The 25,292-nt window shown below is 45.0% G+C and overlaps 1 protein-coding gene across 1 annotated transcript in view; it reads right to left on the bottom strand.

Annotated features, from left to right (window-relative positions):
- LOC144769034 (glycine N-phenylacetyltransferase-like) overlaps positions 1–25,292 on the bottom strand; it is a 244,865-nt gene that overhangs the window by 55,191 nt on the left and 164,382 nt on the right. Inside the window, exon 6 of the mRNA XM_078653030.1 lies at positions 24,386–24,566. Within this exon, the coding sequence (XP_078509156.1) occupies positions 24,386–24,566 (181 nt within the window). The remainder of the gene's footprint in view (positions 1–24,385; positions 24,567–25,292) is intronic.

Raw genomic sequence — 25,292 nt, 5'->3', positions numbered from 1 at the left:
ATGTAGTTCCACCTCATGAGGTTTAATAAACTCTGTCTTTTCTATTCCAGTTTCTGTGCCAATTTCTTACTATTGGTCTAAAGGACTTCATGCAGAGAAGAGCGAATCCCTTGCACTAGTAGCCTGGCTGAGGCTTGCTACTACAAGGGGACCACTCTAGCTTATTTCCATGCCGGGGGCACCACCTCCGTAGTGAAAGAGGCATTGATAATCTGCTGCAGATGTATCATTAGAGCAGGTAGAGTATCCCTAAATTGGGCTGGCCTCATGGGATCTATAGAAGGAACCTGATTTAACCTTTTTGCTCAGGCTGAGAAACTTATCCTGAGGGATGGAGGGGATGACTACCAGGATATTGATGGGCCAAGGATCTGATGTGGACTTGGGGTCCAGAGGGCAGAAAGGGAAGGATTTATAAAGGGCTTCAACTTTCTGCACAAACAAAAATTGGTCAAATCCTTGCATTGTTGCTTAGACGTAATCCACGGCATTGAGAGATCCTTCCTAGTTTTAAAATTGGTGAGTATTTTGAAGATGCTTTTTGCCGGATTCTTACTAGACTTAGTCTCATTAGTGAGATAAGCTGATCGAGCCCGATGTATGGCCTTATGGTAGTATTTAATCGCATCCTGATACATCTTTTTAGCCCCAAGGTCGTAGACCTTTCTCTAGGCCCGTTCTAATTTCTTACAGCTGCTGCGCAGGGCTGCCAGTGAATTAGAGCAGCGACCTATGGACCGTTTTGCAGGGATCAGAATGTCCAAGGCCTGTAATATCCAATCACAGATTGATTTATACGCTTGCTCCGGGTCTGTGTCTAGGAAGGGGGAAGAAGACGCCAGGATAGAGAGTAAAGCCTCTATTTTAAGTTTGTGCCAGCAGCGCCTAAGCGTGGCATTGGGATAAGTTCTAAATGTAGGCTTAGAGAGCGGAAAGAAGATAGTAACTAAAAACTGGTCGGTCCAGCAAACTGGGCTGGGTGTCTTGACCAGGAGAGAAGAGATATTGGAGAAAACTGGGTCAGGTAAATGCCCTGCAGAGTGGGTGGGACCCACTACCAACTGGCTAAGTTGACAAGCCGCCAAGTCCGCAAGTAAACTGCAGACTTCGGGGTCATTTGGAAAATCAAAGTGAAAATTAAGGTCACCAATGAGGCTAAAATTCTTCGCTGTCATTGCCAGGGAACTCACAACCTCAATGATGGCTGACTTAAATTCCAAAATAGGTCCAGGGGGGTGATTGACTAATAGACCTGAGAAGAAGGAGTGGGCATTGAACGAGATGACAAAACGAGCGCATTCGCACCCGGCCACATCCTCCCTAGCCAGTGAACAGTGGTAGCAAGTTTTAAAAATGACAGCTATGCCCCCGCCTCTAGATTCCCTATTGAGTGTCAGAATATTGAACCCTGGGGGTAGAGCTAGGTCCGCCTCAGCCACCATGGCATCAGTCAGCCAGGTTTCAGTTATAAAGAATACATCAGGAGATTCGTCCTCAATGAGATCATGGATCTCCATATAATGTTTGACCAAAGACCGGATGTTAAGATGGAAGATTTTCCTAGTGGGTCTTGGGGGAAGTAGGAGGAAAAGCAGGGCAGGATTTAAAGCCACAGTTGGGGGATCTGAAAGGTCCTTCTATCATGTCCCCCTGATACTGTCCACAAAGCCTGACCTGTTGACCAAAGACCATCAACTGCTCCCTAGTGTATGGAAGCGTCCCTGCTTTTATACCGTCAACATGTCTGGCATCTGGCGACGTCCAGGCGCGGATGGGCCCAGACGGGCTTGCCTTTGGCGCGCCAGCTGCGCGCCTCTGCTGCGCTCCCGCGCCATAGCTCTCCTACATATGGTGTCCTGGAACAGGGAGAGGCAAAAGACTAGACCGCCTCCCTTAGCAAGATGGCAGCTGTGGGGTGGCAGCCGGAAGTGAGAAAGTGACCACGCCGGCTGTGCCTGAGCAGTACTTCCTCCACAATAAGCAGCCCGCTATTGGCTGTGGTGAACCGGTGAGGTGCAAAGACACTACAACACACTGTGACCCCAAGTGAGTGCGGAAAATACAAAGCGCCTAAAAGCAAGGTAGGTGCAGTGTCAAAAGGATCTTTTTATAAAATGCGCAACAGAGCTTCAGCAATAATTTTAAAAACACAGATAAAAGAAATAAGCAGGGTGCGAAGCCTTCGGACAGCTGTTCACTTCTATCAGCAACTGCAGACTAATTAAGTTCATGCATAACATGCGAGCACCATAAGATGGCATTAGGCCACCTCATAAGCATAAATGCAATATCATCACCTTGGACACAGACACATGAGTCTGGATTCATTAGTCATCAAACTAGCCCTGCAACCATTAAGGAGGACTTTAGGCATGAATAGATTATGCATAGAAATATATTAGTATTGCAACCCTGAAGGGAAAAACAGCAAGTAACGTTATGCGCCTAAAGGCATTATCAGTCCGCAGAAATCACTAGGCAGAACACCAACAGCATAGGTCCGTGAGGCCTAAGTACATTATGCATAACCTTCGCGCCTTGCAATAAGCATAAAAGCATTATACAGTGACATGTGAGCATGGATGCATTATCATGGGGCAGAGGCACAACCTGGCTTCAAAAACAAACAGGCCTCAGGCGGCAGATCAGTCATTTGCCGCAACCGTTGCCATGGCCCACTGTCCGGTGAGACGCGAGGTAGGCTCTCGCTGATTCATGCCACAGGGGGAGTCCCTCTCACACCAGGATTCCTGCACAGCACGTCGACAACCCTGTACTACCATACTGAAGCTCTCCACTTCTCCTGGCAATTTGTATATAGTTCTCACGAGACGCTAGGTGGTGTCATATAGATAAGCTTTCCTTATACGCTGTGTTAAGTTAGCATGAGCTTATTAGAAGTTTAAACACCATTTTTACCTTTCTGCTGCTTCTGCACACGACACATAACTGTTGTTTTAACTTTCAGCCTAGTCGAGCGTTTTGATTCACACGAGAATAATATGTTATTACTCTGATATCAGCTTTGCTTAGTGAACTGTGTCTGTACAGGGAGTACTGAAACCTTCAAGGAAAACTCAACACAGTGGTTGTTGTGAGGTCTGATCTTCGCACCTTCCTAGACATAACATACATGCAGTGGCAGCCAAATTCTGGCTTCAGGCACGTTTTATATTGCTTCACGCAGAGCACCCATACACACTTGATGGTGCTTCGCATGCAGAGAGCTGGTGGAAGATGATGTGATCCCTTACCACTAGGATCTTAAGGTATGGGGCCGCCCTGCTAAAACCCAAAGAGACCTTCTTAGGTATAATATAATATACTAGATAGGGAGGGTGAGAATTAGGTGTTATTAAACCCTATTTCAGCATTTTAGCATGTTGTCACCTTTTGCATTCTATGGAATAGTAACTATGCTGATTACTTTACTTCTTATAATATGTTTGCTTGTATTAGCTAAGATACTGCTTTTGAGAACACTGCATTAGTAAATAAATATTTCAAATATGCACGCGTCCTCATTTACTCCTTGTTCTGGATTGAAATGATTGTATAACGAAAGAGTGTTCATGTGTTCCACGTTACCTGAGGTATTCTAAGTCCATGTTCTGGTTTGTCTAAGTATTGGGAGTGTATAATGACCAATGAGACACTGTAGCTAGCTCGGTAGGGGATTTTGGGTACTAAGGTGAGTTGTGGCACAGCCTAATTCACTGAGGTTCCAAATCTCTAAGCACAGTTCTGTAGGAGAACAGGATCCCTGCTACATGGCGCCCAACGTTTCGGTGGTCTTATATCATGACACTTGAGTAGTTCATTGTTCAATCCTTAACCCTTTCACTGTCGTTTCCGGAAAACGGTGGTGTTGGAACAAACCTACCTATTTGTGAAATAGGTCTTTTCAAGCTTGAATCTTTCTAAAGGGTTTCCTTGAATTACTACCCAGTTGTGCTACAAAGTTTACTTTGTCCTTTTAGCTTTCTGTGTCGTTATGGCTGCGTGGACATTCCGCAGCATAGTCGCATTGTGGAGCGCAACCATTTGCAGCAGTATAATATCCCCGTGGATGGCATGGCCGTGATAATGGTGGTGAGTTCGGAAGTAGCTTACCCTTACGAGATCTTTTATTCGTGGGTGACATTCCCAGTTGTGGACGAAACTTCGGGTGTGTTCCACACTTACACTCCCACTCCGGTGCCGAATGAATATACACCATACAGGGCACAGGAGGTACCTATAGATACTTGGCAGCATCGAGTTTGGTTTGGTGGCGCCCTCCCCCATTCTTTGACAGCTCCGAGGTTAGGTCCTTTGTCCATTCCAGACGCAAATTGGCCTGTTTTGGCGGGATTTACTCCTCATCCTCAGCACAGCAATTGTACTGTTGTTAAATAAGACAACTACATGTAGTCTCAATCAGCGTTATTCGCGCATTGGTACAATACATTACCCGTAATCTTCCGGGTGGGGCCCCGGGTGGTGCGGCGCTTCCCGCCGGACAGGGCGGAATGAAGCTCAGTCCCATGATGGTCAATGCAGTGATGGGCAAGCGTCCCCAACATAAGGATGATTTTCCTTTCTGCCTTGCCGAGAAATTTGACCAGCTGTCAGCAGTATTTCCCAACACGACTCCTGGTGAAAAACACAGGATTCTGACGATAAGCTTACCCAAAGACATAGCCCCTGAAATCGGTGACTGCGAGACCTGGGGTAGAACGTTTGCGGTGGTCTATGCGAGGTGTTACGGCACTCCGTCTATGACTGTCCTGCCTACGGTCCTTAAGCGTGTTGAAGATGAGCACGGACCTGAGGCTGCGGTTGAATTGAGTATGCGCCTTTGTGGCACCTTTGATGTAGTTTGCGATCTCGTACTTGCTAATGTCAAGGGAGATGCAGTGAACTTCCAGGTAGCCAATGCATTGCCGGCGCTTCCCGATGCCGAGAAACCCCGGCAGTTGGCGAGGATTATTGTGGCGGCTTATAAAACCGTGGGCCGCAACAGTAGGGGTGTTAAGCCTTTTCCTATAAAAGAGAAAAACCAACCCCAAGGACAGAAGTCAGAGACTGACGTCCAGCCCAAGACCAAAAAGCAAAATTGGCCTAAAAAACAAAAACAGGGACAGCAACAACAACAGAAACAGGAGTCACGTCCTGCTTTACCGTTGCCTGCGCCTACAGAACGTGTTTATGACTTGCGTGATCGCGCGAAGATTAAATCACCTGATCGTTTTCAGGTTTCTGATCAACGCTCTCCTCGTTCTTTTCAGGATTCGTCGGCTCCGACGACCGGTGGTGGAGGAGGCGGCAGGGGTCGGGGTGGCCAGCAAGGACGCGACCAGCCCCGCCCGAAAGACGATGCAGGAAAGCAGGACGGCTCTACGCCCAAGAGGCCCCAGTTTCAAAAGAAAAAAGTAGCCGCTTTAACAGCGAGATATGCCACAGATAGTGAGAACGCAGCTTCGGAATCTGACATGGGCTCTGACCTTGCTGGACAGCGCGGTGGAGATTACCATAGTGCGAGAGGCCCTGCGTCCACTACTAAAGGTGACAGCGACTGACCGTTATGTTGTAGTGGAATCAGCTGACATTAGAGTTGCTCCCCCTGACAGACTTTATGAAATAGTCCTTTTGATTGAAGGTGACATACAGCCTACCATAAAAGGGATATTTTGGCAAAATCTTTCGAGTACTTATGACTTGTTATCGGAGGCTCTCTGGCCCCCGCCTTTTGTTCTCGCAGCTCCGCGATCCTCCCCAGTTTCGCGCACACAGTCTCGAAAGAGCATGCACTGAATTTTGCAGAAGAGTGGGCTAAAGCTCTGGCGCTGGCTCTGTACCGCACACACTGTGGTTGGGATAAATTTTCCCCACACCACGAGATTCCTTTGCGGTCTCAGCCACAGCCTCAACCTCAATATCCCATTAGACGTGAGGCTAAAGCTTCCGTTGCGGAGATCCTTGAACAATTGGAATATCAAGGGGTGATCGAAACATGTGTGTCACCAATGAATAACCCTCTTTTTACTGTGACCAAGCCTGACGGATCGTACCGTTTGGTATTGGATTACCGGCATTTGAACTCGCATTGCCGTACCTGTGCAGTACAGAATACTCACGGCTCTGCCTTAGTGGATGGTCTTTTGCGTAAGCGGTTTAAGACCATGCTTGACATTTCCAACGGTTTTTATGCCCACCATTTGGATGGTCTGAGTTCCCAATGGACCTCCTTTACTTGTGGCGGTGTCCAAAAACAATTTCGACGTTTACCTATGGGCTATAAGAATAGTTCAGGGGTTTTCACTGCCCGCATAGTCTCTCTTTTGGAGAGAGTCGACCCGGATGCATGCTCGTATGTGGATGACATTTTTCTCACAACTTTGGGAGCATCTGTGTCGAGTTGACTGCTTAATTTGTAGCTTTGCAGACATGGGTTACAAATTCAACTTTGCAAAATCGCACATTGCCGAGTATACAGTGTTGTTCTTGGGCTACGAGCTCAACAATGAAGGTAGAGGCTTAGCCCCTCACTTCTTGGAGGAATGCGCACAACTGCGCCCTCCTACAACTGCTGTTTTTTTTAAATTTCGGATGGACAAACATTCCGGAATATGCCCAATGTATCAATCCTTTGTATGCTTTGATACAACCTACTTTTACCAAATCATGCTGGCTGCCTGAGCACTCTGCAATTTTGCAATCATTGCAGGCTGATCTGCTCGCTTCTAAATGCTTACTGACTCGTGACAACCACACCAACCTGGTGATAAGAATCATCCCTGGGACGGTGCGTTTCACTTACCTGACTTTTAACAAAGGAGACACAGTACCTATTGCTTACAAGTCACACTTGTACACTTTGGCTTAAATGCGATTTTCCACTGTGGAGAAAGTTTTAACGGCTGTACAGATGGCAATTCTTAAGGAACATGCTCTGTCACAGGGAAAACGCATGTTGGTTGTTACCCCGTGTCCTGCTTTGGAGGCAGTTACGAAAGCCAGTGTACCGAATTCAAAAGCTTTGCACCCTCGGTGGATACAATGGGCTGCTTCATTCAATCAATCAATCAGGAGTTTGTTAAAGCGTGACTACTCAAGGTCTCAAGGCGCTGGGGGTGGGGCGGGTACAGGTTCCATTCCATCAAGGAGGGGGTCTGTCGAAGAGCCAGGTTTTGAGGTTTCTTGCGAAGATGGGGGGCGATGTTGTCTGTCTGAAGTGGAGCGGAAGGGCGTTCCATGCTTTGGCCGCGAGGAAGGAGAAGGAGCGGATGTCATGTTTATTTTTGACGCCTCCTTATGGTCGCAGGAGTACTTACAGTATGAATTCGTTCATCCCGCTCCTTTAGCTATGCGGCCTTTGGAGGATTTCCATTGCATCATTTACACTGATAGGTCGGCGCAGGTTGCGCATGGCTCTAAACACTCCTACGTTTCCGCATGCGCCATTGTGGTCGGTGCCATGGTGAACGATGAGTTCAAGTCCAGAGTCGTGCGCACGCAGACTCTAGGGGACTGCACCGCACAATTGGCAGAGCTTCGTGCTCTGATGCTTGCATTGGAGTACGCAGATGCTAGTGTGACAACTCTTACTGTGAATGATTCCTATTACTGTGTCCAGTCTTACAATGAAAACTTGTTCTTTTGGATTCAAAATGACTTTCGTGATTCCAAGGGTAGCACAATAAAACATAAAATGATCTGGGTCCGAGAGGCTGAGCTTAAAGAGCAGTTGCCACTTGTGTTTGTAATTCATACTCTTGGCCATCAGCGTGTTGGAGTTCACGCTGTACGACACTCGCTTGCTAAAGAAGCGGCGAAATCTGCAGTATCGACATATTTAGTTGCAGCAGTTACGAGGTCCAAAAGTAAGATTGATGATGATATCTTGGCGGCTGTTGCTGCCACTGAGAAGGGAGGTAAATATCCTACGGGTTTCCCTTCAAAGTACACATTCCACGTAAGTCCCGATAAGGTTCCTTATGTGAAAATTCCTGAAGTTGGGGAGAGACTTATTCCCAACTTGGATCGCAGAAATACATTGATCACAGCGGCTCATGAAGGTGTTGCGTCTGCACATGCGGGCGTTTCAGCCACTGTGTCTCAATTACCACAGCGTTTCTGGTGGCGGGGACTGTACAAACAGACGCGCGATTATGTCCTTCAATGTGACATTTGCCAGCAGATTAAGCCTTCAACTGCTGCGCGTCCGCCACAGACACAGTTATACATATCTAATAAGCCACTAGGATGCGTTTATTTAGATCACTGCGGTCCTTTTTCTTCTGATACTGCATATAAGTATATCTTAGTCGCAGTTGCTTCATGCACATGCTTTGTCTGGATCTGTCCCCACCGCAGCGCTGATTCACGGACTGTCATAAGAGATTTGCACGTCTTTGTAGGGATTTTTGCCTGTGGTACCTTCCATTCGGATCAGGGTCCGGCTTTCGCCTCTAAGGCGTATAAGGATGCCATGATGTCAATGGGGGTCCAAGTCAAGTTTTTATCTCCATACAGACATGAGGGTAATAGTGTAGTGGAACGAATGAACCGTGACTTAAAGCAATCATTGACAGCTCGAGTTATAGGCACTGGCAGGAATTGGCTGGCCCATTTCAATGGCGTGCAGCGTGCTCTTGATAATCTCCCTAGAAGGTCTCTGGGTGGGCAGATACGAAATGCTCTTTGGTATGAAGATGTGTGTCCCAGACCTTGACGGTCTAGACTGCGTGGCCCAAGCCACAGCCTTTGAAGTAGATGAACATTGCAATGTTTTACAGGATCTACAAAAGACCAGAGACAGTCTTGCAAAGGAACATTTGCCCTCCACATCGGATGATGCGTTGCAGATCCCTGTAGTTGGCTGGCTACCCCAAGTTGGAGAACTGGTTTGGGAGAAGATCACGAACAAGAAAGAATTTGGTCCCTCCTTTCGCGCTCCGGTTCCTGTGTTTGGTGTGAAGGGCACAAGAACAGTCATTTTACCACCACTTTCAGGTCGTAAAGAAAACAGGTTTATCTCTATTGACAATGTGAAGATACACAGAGTGGCCGATTCTTCTTAGTATGACACCAGCGGTCTCCTGTCCTTCAAATGTGAGAAATTCTGTTTTTGCCACTGCTTCTAATCCTGAGCCAGAGGCAGCCATCGAGATGCCTGCAGTTTCCAGTCCTTTATTAAGTACTTTGCCTGGTACTAACGTTGATGAAATTGATTACACTTATCCTACTGGCTCATCGATGCCTGATTTGCAAACTCGTTTGGCCACAGAATCCAGATTTTCATTTGACACTGTTTCACATATCTCAGGAAAACCCTCACGTTTGGCAGTATATACAAGTTTATTTAAAAAACATTTTTTGATTCCCCCCTGGACATATATTTGGTTGGTACTTTTTTCAACTTACCTTTTTATGTCAATTGGTTTTGTGTTTTTTTTTTTCGAATCGTCAATGGACACTATGTCGAAGAGAGAGGACACTATGTCGAAGAGAGAACATGCATTCGACATCTAAATGGAAATTTGGCCCCCCTTTCCTCATCGCATTCAGCACACAGACTGAAGAGAGACTTGGCTTTTGTTAACATCACTGCTTGGCCTGTCCTTGATGGGATTGTATGGGATGCCGTTAAATTTCAAATCCATGGCCCTACTGAGGTTGTTAATGTCCCTAATGTGCTCAGAGTAAACATGGGGGATGTGGTAAAACAAAACATACGTTCTGATGATTGGGATGTTCAGGCCGTAGAGGCATTGTTTTCCGATTTGAAATATTATGCTGCCTTTGATGCTGAAGATTTGTACTTAGAATCTGCTAATTATGGTGATTTATTTTGCTTCCAACATTTTGTCAAACGATACTTACATAAAACTAATTCCAGAAGGAGTGCTGTAAATTATACACAGTGGGAGCATTGCCCGGCACCTATTCAAGGCAGTTCAAATACTTTTTTGAAAAAGTACACTTATTTTACTGACTTCAATCAGTCTAATCCCACTTCATTTTATTTTAAAATTACAGGAAAGTCCATGTCCAAGGTTAGACTTACCAATACTAAGTTATTGTACTCAAAGTCCTTTCTAGACCAGCCAGCTGTTGGAGGCTACGAGTTGTGGAAGGAAACTATTGACTTGAAATCTGTTTGGGGTTCTAAAAGTTGGCAGGTACAAGGCACTGAGGCTTTGCACCGTGCATGTCTCATCCCAAATCATATGTTGTTTTTGAATTCTACTATTATTCAAACAACATGCTTTGGATTGGCTACTTCTAAAAGGTTAAATACTCCTTCCACCCCTGATTTAGAAGAATATTCTGGTTGGAGTAATATTACACAATTTTCCATTAGGGTATTTCAAACTCTATCGCAAAATTCGACCTTTAACATATCCATTTTGGATCCGAAAGGTTGGCTGATGTGGCACAGAAGTGCTGATTCGTGCCAGCGTCATTTTCTGGGTTTCCCTAGGTGCCAGCAGAGCTAGGGTTCAAAAACTACAGCTAGGCACTTTGCCAAAAAAGGGTCATTTTTCACTGCGAAATTGAGGTGTGACTACATTGACTACATTGTGTTTTGGGCTGTTTACTGTCGCAGAAATGTGTGGGTTTGGTAGGTTTCCCTAGGTGCCGGCAGAGCTATGGTTCACAAACTACAGCTAGGCACTTTGCCAAAAAAGGATAATTTTTCACTGCAAAATTGAGTTATGTCCAAGTTGCGTTTTGAGCCGGCACCAGGCTGACCCACACAAGTGAGGTAGAATTTTTCTTGGAGGACTTTGGGGAACGCGGGGTTGGTGGAAATTTGTAGATCCACACAGATTCCAGAACATTCCACCACAGAAATGTGTGGAAAATCTGTTTTTTTTGCCAATTTTTTTAGGTTTGTAAGGGATTCTGGGTAACAGAACTTGGTGGTAGGCAGTCAAGCCACCCCACCCTGATTCCCCTGGTTGTCTAGTTTTTAGAAATGTGTGGGTTTGGTAGGTTTCCCTAGATGCCAGCAGAGCTAGGGTTCAAAAACTACAGCTAGGCACTTTGCCGAAAAATGGTAATCTTTCACTGCGAAATTGTGGTGTGTCCACGTTGCGTTTTGCGCCATTTCCTGTTGCGGGCACTAGGCCAACCCATACAAGTGAGGTACCATTTTTCTTGGAAGACTTTGGGAAACGAGGGGTCAGTGGAAATTTGTGAATTCACGCAGATTCCAGAACTTTCCACCACGGAAATATGGGGAAAATGTGTTTTTTTGCCAATTTTTAAGGTTTGCACGGGATTCTGGGTAACATAACCTGGTGGGAGGCAGTCAAATCACCCCATCCTGGATTTCCCTGGGTATCTAGTTTTTAGAAATGTATGCGTTTGGTAGGTTTCCCTAGGTGCCGGCAGAGCTATGGTTAAAAAACTACAGCGAGTCACTTTGCCAAATTTTTTTTCTTTTTCACTGTGAAATTGAGGTGTGTCCACGTTGCCTTTTGCTCCGTTTTCTGTTGCGGTCACTAGGCCGGCCCACACAAGTGAGGTACCATTTTTCTTGGAAGACTTTAGGAAACCCGGGGCAGGTGGACATTTGTGGATCCCCCTGGATTCCAGAACTTTCCAGCACAGAAATGTGGGGAAAATGTGTTTTTTTAGATAACATTTTAGGTTTGCTAGGGATTCTGGGTGACAAAACCTGATGGGAGACAGTAAAGTCCCCCTATACTGGATTCCCCTTGGTGTCTAGTTTTAAAAAATGTATAGGTTTGCTAGGTTTACCTCGGTGCCGGCAGAGCTATGCTCAAAAAATTACAGCTTGGCACTTTGCCAAAAAAGGGTTATTTATTACTGCGAAATTGAGGTGTGTTCACGTTGTGTTTTGCGCCATTTCCTGTCATGGGCATTAGGCCGACCCACACAATTGAGGTACCATTTTTCTCGGAAGACATTGCGGAATGCAGGGTGGGTGTAAATTTGTGTATCGACTCAGATTCCAGAACTTTCCACCACAGAAATGTGGGGAAAATTTGCTTTTTTCGCCAATTTATTAAGTTTTCAAGGGATTCTGGTAACAGAAACTGGTGGGAGGCAGTCAAGTAACCCCATCCTGGATTCCTATGGGTGTCTAGTTTTCAGAAATGTTTAGCTTTGGTAGGTTTCTGTCGGTGCCAGCAGAGCTATGGTTCAGAAACTACAGCTAGGCACTCTGCTAAAAAAGGGTCATTTTTCACTGTGAAATTGAGATGTGTCCGCGTTGCGTTTTTGGCCTTTTCCTGTCGTGGGCACTAGGCCTACCCATGCAAGTGAGGTACCATTTTTCTCAGAAGACTTTGGGGAATACGGAGTTGATGGAAATGTGTGGATCCATACAAATTCCGGAACTTTACACCACAGAAATGTGAGAAAATGTGTTTTTTTTTACAACAGTTTAGGTTTGCAAGGAATTCTGGGTAACATAACCTGGTGAGAGGCAGTCAAGTCACCCCATCCTGGATTTTCCTGTGTGTCTAGTAGTGTATAGGTTTGCCAGGTTTCCGTAGGTGCCAGCAGAGCTAGGGTTCAAAAACTACAGCTAGGCACTTTGCAAAAAAAGGGTATTTTTAATTGTGAAATTGTGGTGTGTTCACGTTGGGTTTTGAGCCGCTTCCTGTTGTGGACAATATGCCTACTCACACAAGTGAGGTACCATTTATATTGGGAGATTTAGGGTAATTAATATTTATAAAGCAACTGTTATTACCTATTGACTTTCAATGCATTTCTGCCTTCTAAATGAAAGACATTCTGTAAAAAAGAAGTCATTTTAAAAAATGACCAATAATTCTCATGCTAGTAGGGGTATTCCCAATTTCGGAAATGTGCAAATATCTACTGTTTATAAACTCTATATTTTGTTCCCATTTCAGAAATACATAGGTGTCTTTCATACAGATTTGTCCAAGTATACATTTTCCCACAATAATTACTATATACCCAGTACATAATAAAAAGCCATTCCAAATTGCTGCTCAGTTTTTGACTCTGGGTTCGTCTGGATCTTGGTAAACCTACAAGTCCTATATATCCTCACAACCTGTAAGGTCCAGCGGATGTAACGGCATATTGCTTTCAAAGAGCTGTCAGAATTAGAAGAAGTTACAGGTGAAAACTTTGACCCAAAAGGCTGTTTTTTTCAACTAATTTTCAATTTTTCCTATATTTAACGGTTACTTTCTATAAAGAAAACTTGATGGGTCTACACAAATGGCCCCTTGCTGAATTCAGAATGTTGTATACTTTTCCAAAATGTATGGCTTTCCAGGATACATTAGTGCTTTCATACCCATTTTTATAATTAACTGAGAGGTTGAAAGCACAAAAAATAGCAAAAATAGGCTATGTCCCAGAAAAATGCCAAACCTGTGTAAAAAATGTTGGTTTTCTGACAAATTCCTGTCATTTCCTAAAAGCAGGGAAAATTGTGATTTCAGCCTCACAGACCCTTTTTTGGTTACCATTTGCAGGGAAAACCCCAGATGCTTTCATTTGCAGCCCTTTTTTGCCATTTTTCCCAAGAAATCCAACATTTAGCTGTATTTTGGCTAATTTCTGGGACCCCTTCAGGGAAATCCACAAACCCCGGGTACATTTAGAATCCCCAAGATATTGGAAGAAAAGGACACACATTTGGCGTGAATACCTTATGTGGTCAAAAAGCTACAGGAGCCTAAGTATGCACTACCCCAAAAAGCCAAAAAAGGCTTAGCACAGGGCGGAAAGGCCTAGCAGCGAAGGGGTTAAGTGAGTGGCAACATTAGTCCTGCAGGCCCACTAGTGATATTTAATTCCAGAGCATAGGTGCGATAGTACCACTTTACTAGGGACTTTTAAGCAAATGAAATGTTAAAATTGGGTGTAAGCCAATGATACCATGTTTTACGGAGTAAGCACACATACTTAAGCACTGGTTAACAGTGGCAAAGTGCATAGAGTCTCAAGCAAAAATAAAGGAGTAAGGGAAAACCTTTGGCGAAAAACCACCTTGAGGCTGACAGGTCCAACAAATGTCATCTAAATCTTTTCTTTTCCTTTTCTTTTTTGTTGTCCTGTTTCTTCTTCTGTTTATATCCCTTAATTAAGTCTCCAACTATTTTAACTAAGAGTAGTTTCCCTTGTAAGTGTTGCCAATGCAATGAAATGTCATGATCACAGCTTGATGGTAATTCTTGTTACTTTACCATGTTACCATTTTCTCCACTTTTAAATTTCCAATTTTCAACCATCTTTCAGAAATGTAACAGATTACCAATAAAAGACCTACATCTTCTTCCATTTCTTTCAACCATTACTCTTGAGATGAAGCACCAATACTATGAATTATTCTTCCTCAACCATCAGTTCATCCCCTTGGTTAGGGAATGGTAGACATGACAAAAAGGCAGCAGTGGCATGTACTCTAGTGTAAAATCATACTCATTTAGGCAATATTGAGATTCAGCTATTCGAGCAGCAGCTGTCACACGACCATTTACAGTGACTAACTCTAAAAAAGGGTTATGCTTTGTGAGAAAAAAAAACTCTTTCCCACACAAATACATTCCAAAGTAGTCCACCAATAAACAAGGGCTTCTCTTTCAATAACCATACTTAGCTACCCTCAACACCCAGGAGGCAAGTGTCACAACCGTCTCTATGCCTTGTTGAAGCAGTGCAGTCAAGTTCTTAAACATTAGTGTCTGTCATCACAGTACTCTTTTTCTGGGTGTCAAATATTTGTAAATATTTAGTAGCTAAAATATCTTGCTTTACGATAGGAAATACATTTTCACATCATTCATCCCATTGAAATGTTTCATTCTTCTCAAGTAACAATCTTATGAAAAAGGAACTCCTTGACCTCTTGGGCCAAGGCCAGCACTCTCCCCAGCAGCTTGGGGAGAGTGCCGGGCGCTACAGGTTCTCCTTGCATTTCTGTGGTATTTCTTCCACTTGACTGTTTTATTGTGCATTCTGATGTTGTGATTTTGTGATTGCTCCTCTGTTTTACTGCTTGACTGGGGTTCTTCCCCCGTGCCACCTACTCTCACCTTTCCTGCCGCTGCTGCCCCAGTGGCCCGCCCCCAACCCAGCCCTGCTCCCGCCTCCCTTCCGCTGATCCTGCCTCCCTCCCCTATGTGACACTCTCATCTACAGATCACCAGGAGCCTGCACCCAGCCCGCAACAACCATCACCGAGCTCGCTGCCCACACGCCATCACCTCCATGGACTACATTGTACTCGGGGACCTGAACTTCCACCTACTCAAAGGCAATGACCCCGACGCCAGCACTCTCATCGACAACCTCACCAACCTAGGACTAAAGCAACTTGTCAACACACCCACCCTCAGAGCAGGTCACACCCATGACCCCATCTTCACAGGAGGAGCACAGATCTGCTTCAGCCACACTACCCAGCCCCCCTGGACAGACCTCCACTGCGTCCACATCACCTTCAACTCCACCACCGCACACAAGCCCGCCCCACACCCGCCACAACAGAACTGGACAAAGGTCACAGAAAAACTCCTCAACGCCACCCTCAGTCGAACCCCCTGCCAAGCAACACCCACTGAAGGCCGCCTGGTTCTCCACAGAACTCCAAGAAGCCAGACGTCCTACAGATGCCTAGAAAAAACCTGGCAGACCAGAAGACTACAGAAGCACTGAACTACAATAACGACCTGAATGAATACCACCAGCACATAAGAAACACCAAACGGACCTTCATGAAAGACAGAATACAGACCAACGTTACCGGCGCCAGAGAACTGTTCAACGTCGTACAACAGTTCGCGAAACCCGCCTGCGAAGCCAGGGACGTCACTCCTTCCTAGGAACACTGCGACAAGCTCAGCTCCTATTTCCACCAGAAGATCAAGCACCTCTATGACAACTTCTGCAAACCAGCCCCAGACACCACCCCCTACCATCACTGCCGACAAGCCTACCATCATGTCTTGGGACCCAGCCACCATCGAACTCATCACCACGACCATGAAAAATAATTACTCAGGAGCACCTACGGACCCCTGCCCACCACACATATTCCACAGAGCAGCCACCGCCGCCTGTCAGCCAAACTTGGTTGTACCATCAACCCCTCCCTCACATCCGGCATCTACCCAGATGAATGGAAACAGGCAGAGGTGAAACCCATTCTCAAGAAACCAAGGCGGCCGACCCTACGGACCGGAAACACTACCGGCCCATCTCTCTACTCCCCCTTGTGGCCAAAATCACTGAGAGAATTGTAAACACCCAGCTGACCACCTAGACTCCTCCCAGTCCGGATTCCGCAGCAAGCACTGAGACCACCCTCCTAGCCGCCACGGACGACATCCGCAAGTTACTAGATCAAGGACTCATGGCGGCTCTCATCCTGTTAGACCTCTCTGCGGCCTTCGACACCGTCTCACATCGCAAACTCACAGCCAAACTTCACAGCGCCGGGATACAAGGATCCACCCTCGACGGGATCAAATACTTCCTCTTCGGCCGAACCCAGAGGATCAGGCTCCCTCCCTTCCACTCCGAACCCACAGATATCAACTGTGGAGTACCCCAGGGATCACATCTCAGCCCTACGCTCTTCAACATCTACATGTCCCCCTTCACCGCCATCCTCAGACAGCATGGGCTCAGCATCGTATCCTATGCCGACGGCACACAGCTCATCCTCTCACTCATGAAAAATCCCAAAGACACTAGTCCCTGCTTCCAGGAAGGAATGAAAAATGTGGCAGCGTGGATGACGGACAGCTGTCTGAGGCCCAACTCCGAGAAGACCGAGGTCCTCATCCTTGGACCCTGCTCCACCACCTGGGACAACACCTGGTGGCCGCCCACCCTAGGGAGCCCACCCTCCCCCAGGCCCGGAACCTCTGCATCATCCTCGACTCTTTCCTCTCCATGAACCACCAGATAAATGCTGTTGCCTCCACCAGCTTCAACTGCCTTCGCATCCTTCAAATGGATCCCCCAAGACTGCAGAAGGACCGTCAACCTCGCACTGATAACCAGCAGACTTGACTACTGCAACGCCCTCTATGCTGGAATCAACTGAACTCTTCTACACAGACTCCAAACCATCCAGAACGCCGCTGCCTGACTTGTCCTCAGAACTCTGCGGCAAGAGCACATCCCAACACCTACGCGATCTCCACTGGCTCCCCATTGAGAAGAAAGTCACTTTCAAACGTCTCACCCATGCCTACAAAACCCTTAACAACATCAGACCCAAATACCTCAATGAGAGAGTCTCCTTCCACGCACCCAAGAGAAATCTCTGCTCTGCTGTCCTCGCCCTAGCAGAAGTCCCCTGCATCCGCAGAAACAAAACCGGAGGTAGAGCCTTCTCCTACATATCAGCCAACGCCTGGAACGAGCTGCCGGTGTACATCAGACACTCCCTGCCCCTGCACACGTTCAGGAGGGACCTCAAGACCTGGCTCTTCGACTGATTCGGAGCCGCCTCCCCCCCCCAAGCTCTTTGAGACTCTCACGGGTGAGTAGCAGGCTATATAAACCCCAGATTGATTGATTGAAAGCGTTTATGGTAACACCAGTTGAAACAAAATATAGTACTAATGTAGAGAAAAAACAGAAATGCATGTTACCCATACAGTTAGCTATGCAGTGTCAGTATACACATCTATCTCAAAATCAAAAAGATACAATATGCACACGAAGTTGATCAACAATGTACAACTAGGAATGTTTAACTCATTGATTGATGCTGCAAATAATCAGTAAACGAACAAAACTATCAAATGTGTTATAAAAACAGTGATTAGAGGAGTCACTGGATACTGAGAGCAGAAATTGACACTTGGTTATGGTATTCTATGTTACATATATTTGTATTGCTTGCTATCACCCACGAGGGTATCCCGGAGCCTCACAGATGTGTGAGGATAGCCCCAGCTCGGGCGCTTACTCGAAGAGCCAGCTCTTCAGCTTCCTGCGGAATTCACGAAGAGAGGAGGAGGTTCCGAACCTTAGCAGTGAATAGAGTATGATGATATAGTTTTCTTACATAGGAGTGTCTTCCACCTTTTCCTAAATTCGAGCAAGGTTGGGGCAGTCCTGAGGGATACAGGAATGTCATAGCAGATAGTTTGTGAAAAGATGGATCAGGCCGGCTAACTTTTTTTAATTTTTCCAACTGATGGTGTCCTGGCTGTGGCGTGCGACTAGCCAGATTGATGGTGAGTATATCTGCAGAATAAGCAGCAGTCATGGTCATCAATGAGGACTTTGCAGATGATTGCATTGATTTAAATATGGTGGAGTGAGAAAGGGGCGCCTGAAGTGTCCATGTTAATCTCACTAGAAGGGATAAAAATGTGATTCCACCAGCAGAGCTTCTTTGGCGGAGATAGTGGAATCTTGTAGGCCCCATAGAGACATGGTTGTGGTCCAGGAATAGGTGACGAAAAATATGGACAAACTGGGTGATGCGAGTATGAAGGAGCTGAGAACTCTTTGTAATGATTACAGCAATTTACAGTATGACAACGATACTGGGCGGGGGTGGGGTGGAATGGGGGCCCAAGTGGAGTGGTGCATAGGGCAGCGGCAGTAAGTTGATAGTGGAACAAACAAATAGCAGCTATAGAAAAATTCATAAGATAGATATGTTCTGAGTATAATGCCATAATTTGATAGGTCACTGCAGTGTACGAGGTTACACGCGGGACGCGCACGGGCAGGCTCCGGGCTAAGCCCGGGCAAAGGGCGGGCCGTCTGTGGCCGTCCGGGGCAGTCCAAGGCAGGGCAGGGCTCGGACCCCTGGCGGTTACTCACCAGCGGTATTCCCAAGAACCGCGGTAAGAACATAACCTGAGGTGGACTCAAAAGCGGTCCCCCAAATTCTCTGTGTCACTAAAGACTTTTTAACTTTTTAATTAATTATTATTTGTTGTATTTGTTGATAGGGGTATACCAAACGGGGCCCTTCAGAGCCACATTGGCATTGAAAATCAGTACAAGATATTGGGAACAGAATGGGACCCTTGGTGGAGTAGAGAGCAAATTGAGAAACTCTTGTTTGGGGAAGAGGGGCAGGAGACACAAGAGTTTGGCTGCCTGAGAAATGGGTTATGATGAGAATACGGGCATAAGGAAAGAAAGAGATTGTGGGTTTGTGGAAAAGTGTCATTAAAGTTGGAGTCTGAGGGGGCTGGAGACAAAGCAGGCAAGAACTGTTATCAGGGGGGAAAGCATAAAGGATGTGCCAGCAGAACAAGAGTGACAAAGCAGAGGCCATCAAGTAGGTCACAGATGGCATCAATATTTCTAGATGTAGAAGAAGGTTGCCCAGTGAGTAGGGGGACCCAAGATAGTTTAGAACAGTGTGGGAAAGTGTGAATAGATGACTTTAAGAAGAGACATCCTGCTGTGGCTAGCAGTCAAGTTAGGAATGAGCTGAAAGACCACACAACATCAATGAGCTGGGGGTTGAAGATTGTGAGCAGCTTGAGCTAGAATATTCACTCGCTCCATCAATCCTCAGAAGGAATGCATATTGAGTAGAATACAGAATTAGTGGCTTACAGTAATTGCTGAATGGAGGGAAGCAAAGTAGCAGCAGAGAGTTGCGGTCATGCGTGGTACTAGGAAGATGATTAACCACTGGTAACATTGATTCAAGACATTCACATAGAGTCACTTAAGAAGGGTGTCAAGACCCCAATGCTTTCAATCTGTTTGGCCTCTGAAAAAGGAATGGCAACCGAACTCCATAACAGGGTTAGTCTTTTGTTTTAAGAAAAGAGTGATAAGTAGGGATTCTGATAGTATCCTTTCCTTTCCTTTTCTACCTTCACTGGGTTCCCTAAATAAGGTAAGAGAGAGCAAGTTGACACTAACCTAATCGCAGAGTGTGTTGTGATGTGAAATTTCCCCAGTTGTCAGGAAAGTAGAAAGCAGGATAAGTAAAGGGAATACAGTAGAGTAGCAAATGCAGAAAAATAGCAAACTTCCAATAGCTAAATACCTAAAGCTAGGTGTACATTCTTCGGTAGACGTATGTTATTTAATATAGTCAAAGAAAATTGGAACCAAACAAAGAGGCTCATGTACAAAGCACTTTTGGGATTGCAAATGCTGTGATTCACAAAGTCACAGCGTCTGTGTTCACAAAAGGATTTTTCTTTACTTAAAAAAAGCACTTGTATGAGTCATACAATGTATTCCTTCTCGTAAGAAAGGTTTTGTGATCTTTTTCGAATCGCAAATAGCAGGCAGTGAAAGGTGAGTCCCCCCTCCTATTTCCAGTTTGTAAAGAAATATATTAATGGTTACTACGACAACTGTTGCAAATAAATGATAAGTTTGATCTGTAACTAGTGTAAACGTTCACCGCCTCAGAGGGAGAAGTCAGTGCTGCTCCTCCTGCAGTTTTCCAGTAACATCTGCTGCTTTAAATAATATCATTATGGAACGTAATCAAAGGAATGATGGTCTCCTGTCTCTTGCAGGCCATCCAATTACAACCACTTGAATGAATATTAATAAAGCAGATCGTTGTACAACCCCATGTGATTCAGTGTTTTGTGATCCAACGTATTAGTACATAGGTTAGTTTGCAAATCATTATTCTATTATCAAAAAGTATGTGCACAAACTGTGACCACTTTTGGATTAAATATTAGTACATGGGTCTCAATATTTTTCCAAGGTTCTGCCAAACTTTGGAGGCCTCCTGACATATCCAAATATTTGCAAAAAAAAGTAGTACTTTGTCTCTGACACATTTTCTGGGGAGGCCTTCCAATCATGCACCCCTTTTTCACCACTTCCTGCTTTTCATGAAAGTTGGAAAGCCTGAACCAAATCTCAATCTGATGAGCAGTGAGAGGAGGTTTCAGACACCATCTGTGTGATTACCAATGCATTTTGTTACCCTTCAGCTGAACAGAGTTATAGTCCTCTGAGGAATACAGTGTCTGCTGACCTGGAATCGACCACGGATGCCTAGTGTGTCGCAGGGGTGTCTTTTTAATATGGGGAGAACACAAGTAAATGGATTCTGGACTTCTCTTCCATCAACTATGGTTGGGTTGTTGGAATGGTTCTCATGAAATGCATATCTTCAGAAGGATGTATCTGAATTGAGGTGTTTCTGCACTGTGACTTCCCCACCTCTGAAGTGTAGTCAGTACCAGTAATTTTGGTGCAAGGACTCGGGCTGCTGCTGACATGGAACAACCTTTAACCCCTTGAAGCCCAAGAGACCTGAAGAATTGCAACAGGGGGGTGGGGCTGAGTACTAACTGGAGCTGAGGAGGGAGGAGCCATGTTGGTGTTTGTGGATGTGGAGTCTGTCTACTAACAGAATGGAACAGTGGAGGTTAGCTAGGAAAGTTGGAGCACACATTATATTTAGATAGTGAAGGCTTTGGGGGAGTCTGAGAAAGACAGTAGTATGGGCAGTGCCCTAAGGCAACGGGTGGCAATTAGGAATGTGAGGGTACTGCTAGGGTCTGAACACTGCAAGCTGTAGCAGAGATGATGACTGCAACTAAAGAGCTAGGAGGGTGTTGTGAAGGCAAAGGGTTGTGAGAGCTGTTTCCCGTCATAGAAACACATTACAAATTGGGCTTATGCTAATCTAGGTTGTGTTTGCATTGTCCTCCATCTTGCACCGATGTCCCAAACTATTGTGTGTTAAACTGTTGTTTTTCTTCTCAATCTAAATAAAGAATTGCCAGGCTCTAGGTCCTAAACAGAGATTGTTCCCACAGACCTTTTCTCCATTCGTACCTAGCCAAGGATATTTTAACTGTCCCAGGCTAATGCTATTACAATGTATCAATTGAATTGCCGGAACAAACAGTGAGAATGTCTGCAGTTTCCCAAAGAAACTTTGAAACTATTCTGTAGTAATAGGTTTCTTCTTGATTGTTCCCTATTGGTACATATCATGAGAATCGTGCACTCATGTAGAATGTCTATGTTAGAAGGCAAATAAAAGGACATTTTCCTTTCTACATGGAGGAGATCCTTTCCCCATCTTTAGAAGGCAAATCTATGCCGGATTTCACTTAGAACTGTTTAGTTCTCTGTACCTATGAACTATATGCTTTGCTACTGAATTTGCTCACGACATGTTCTGTATAAACTCCTTATTGAGCTTATATATGAAGTTTTTAAAACGCCAATTCTTCTCTGTCATTCTCACAAGAATATTCATCACCTGCAACTGAGCCTAACTGATTTAAAAGGATAGGCAGCTATAGTCGTGGAGCACTAAAGTCCCCATCGGAGCTACAGCGCTTCGCATCCCAACCTTTGGCATGCCCCATGAAAGGGGATATGTTTACACTTTCGCTGACATTGATAATGGGAGAGCAGTGCATTTATACAGTTGAGAAGTGACTGCTGTAATGGTAAGCAGGAATGAGTAATACAGAAGAAGGTAGCATAAGGGGAAACTTCCAGATTGAAGTGGGAACTGGCACCCCTTTGAGAATAGCAGTAGGTCACAATCAAAGATGGTGGTTTTGTTTTTAGATTAGAGTGAGGTTCTAAGGACCTTTACAACAAATGTTCCACAAGAGCAGTACTGTGTTCAGGGAAGATTGCTCTGAGAGTATTACAGAGATATGCCAGGAAGAATTGGTTGCTGTGGTGCATAAAGGCACTGGCACAGAGCTTGAAAGTGTACACCTTTTCATCAGGTCAAGCCTGAAATCAGTTGGCAGTTTGCAGCCCTGCACACACACAGTGTGAATTGTTACAAAAGGAGACAAGATGCTTGGTGGTTGTTAGTGTTTAGCATTCTGATGCTGTCAGTTAAACTCCTTATGTGAGCAGTTCAGCAAATATGAACACCACCATCATAAGCTGCCATCCCTAAATCATGTGGACTGAGGTTGTTTTTTAATTCTAAGTTTGACTTCCAAGATTAACTCAGTCTTCTATGTTTCCAAGGCCAGTCAAAAATATAAAAGTAACTCCAATTAATCATGATATTACTGCGGCACAAGGTGCTATCTAAATAACAAGTTCTCTGTTCAGAATCGCATACCATCAGTCATAAAATGTGTATGATTTAGAACTGAACCCACTGCTATACCTTGTAACCCAGAAGTGGGTCCTGCTCTAAAACAGCTTTTAGGAATATATGCTCACAAAATGCTGGTCGCAAATAGGCACTAATAGGTCGGTTCTTAAATATCTGAATCATAGTGGGCCTTATTCTTACATAACTAATGCATATTAGAACATTGGAATGTTGGGAGCTCCATTGCAGACAATGGAGTGCTCCCTGCTTCTACGGGCCGGTAAAGGCCCGCAGAGCAACATTCCAATGTTCTACAAAGGCTTCTCGAAGTTCGAGGGGATGTATATCCCCTCGAGCTTCGAGAACCCTTTGTTTAAAGTGTTAGAACATTCTGCCCTCTAGTGGCAGAATGTTCTAATAGCCTTATAGCCCTTCGTAGCAGGGCTATACGGCTATTAAAGTCCCGCTGTTTCGTTAAAGTCCCTCGCCTTCGGCTCGGGCCTTTAAGGATTCAGCGGGCCTTTAATAGCCGGTATAGCCCGCTACGGCGGGCTATAAGGCTATATTAGAACATTAGAATGTTGGGAGCTCCAATGAAGACAATTGAGTGCTCTATGCTTTAACGGGCCGGTAAAGGCTCGCAAAGCAACATTCCACTGTTGTTTTTAAAGGCCTCACGGAGCCTGAGGGAATTTAAATGCCTCGAACTCCGAGAGACCTTTGTTTTATTTGTTGTAACATTCTGTCCTCTAGTGGCAGAATGTTCTAATAGTCTTATAGCCCTTCGTAGCTGGGCTATACCAGCTATTAATGTCCTGCTCCCTTATAAAAGTCCCTCGCCTTCGGCTCGGGCCTTTAACACTAGAGTGGGCCTTTCATAGCTGGTATAGCCCGCTACAATGGGCTGTAAGGCAACACTAATGAGGCAAGTCGCAGATTACAACTCACTATGGTTTGTTGCCAGCACTGGGTTTAGCACACCACCGTGTCGGTGATTGCAAAATTAAGAAATACATTTTTCTTTAATGATAATGGGGTGCGTTTAAATAAAAAAGCTAAACATTTCACATGATTTTTCTAGGACTTCTTTTTTCTAGAAAATGTTTTTCAACATTCTCAATATGAATGGGTCGGTAACATATATAAAACAAATGGTATTTGGAAGTGGTGGTATGGTTTCCTAAACCTATCTAATGATTAGAAAACTTTTTCTAAATCATCAAATGGGATTAGCAGCACATTTAAAAAAAGGTTTTAGCATTTGAAAACCCTTTAATTTTGTGCCTCCGGCCCGAATGTTGCTTGTCTCACCTCAGTGTTATCTCTCAGAACAATGTGACATTCTTTATGTATCTTATGTTGTTGTTATGAGACACTCACCTTGTTTTGAGCTGAATCCTGGTTTGGCCAACTGATTCTTCTTCTGACTTCACATTTGGGCTATTCTCAGAGACACCCAGATGTATATCTCTGACAAACAGGAGACTTTGCTGTTTTTCCAACTCCAACCCTTTAGTTTCAGCAATGCTCACAATCAGATTTTCTAAGCTTTGCTGCAGACCTAGAGAGATATCATAAGGATGCTGAAAAGAAGTAATCATTCATAGTTATTCATATAGCTCACCGTAGCCCGCTCCAGCGCTAAAGGCCCGAGACAAATGTGAGGGACTTTAACAAGGGAGCGGGACTTTATTAGCCGGTATAGCCCAGCTACGAAGGGCTATAAGGCTATTAAAACATTCTGCCACTAGAGGGCAGAATGTTCCAACAAATAAAACAAAGGGCTCTCTGAATTCAAGGGGTTTAAATCCCTCGGGCTCTGAGAGTCCTTTGAAAACAACATTGGAATGTTGCTTTATGGGCCTTTACCGGCCCTTAAAAGCATGGAGTACTCCATTGTCTTCAATGGAGCTCCCAACATTCCAATGTTCTAATAAAATATACTTTGGGGTGTTACACCACAAACACATCACAGCAAGATCATAAACTTACTGCATAGGAAGTATGGAACCCTTTGCTTGAAAACAGCAAGTACAGAAATACATAAAGTATCTGTAAACTGTGAAGTACTTCCTCATCCACAATGAACATTCAGTTCAAGAGGAAACCATTCTAACAAACAATGGGGCATTTACAAGGAAATTGCGGAGCGTGGAGCTGTGGCAAAATTTGCAGCATGCGCTCTACCATTTCCAAAACACAGAGATGCGCCGTATTTACAACAATATGTTGAACCACTGTGTTATCCCTAGCGCTGGTGCTAAAAATAGCTACCTTTCACCAACAC

The sequence above is a fragment of the Lissotriton helveticus genome, chromosome 1_1 (genome assembly GCF_964261635.1).
Source record: "Lissotriton helveticus chromosome 1_1, aLisHel1.1, whole genome shotgun sequence".
Classification (NCBI taxonomy): domain Eukaryota; kingdom Metazoa; phylum Chordata; class Amphibia; order Caudata; family Salamandridae; genus Lissotriton; species Lissotriton helveticus.
This window is presented reverse-complemented; position numbering and strand designations above follow the sequence as displayed.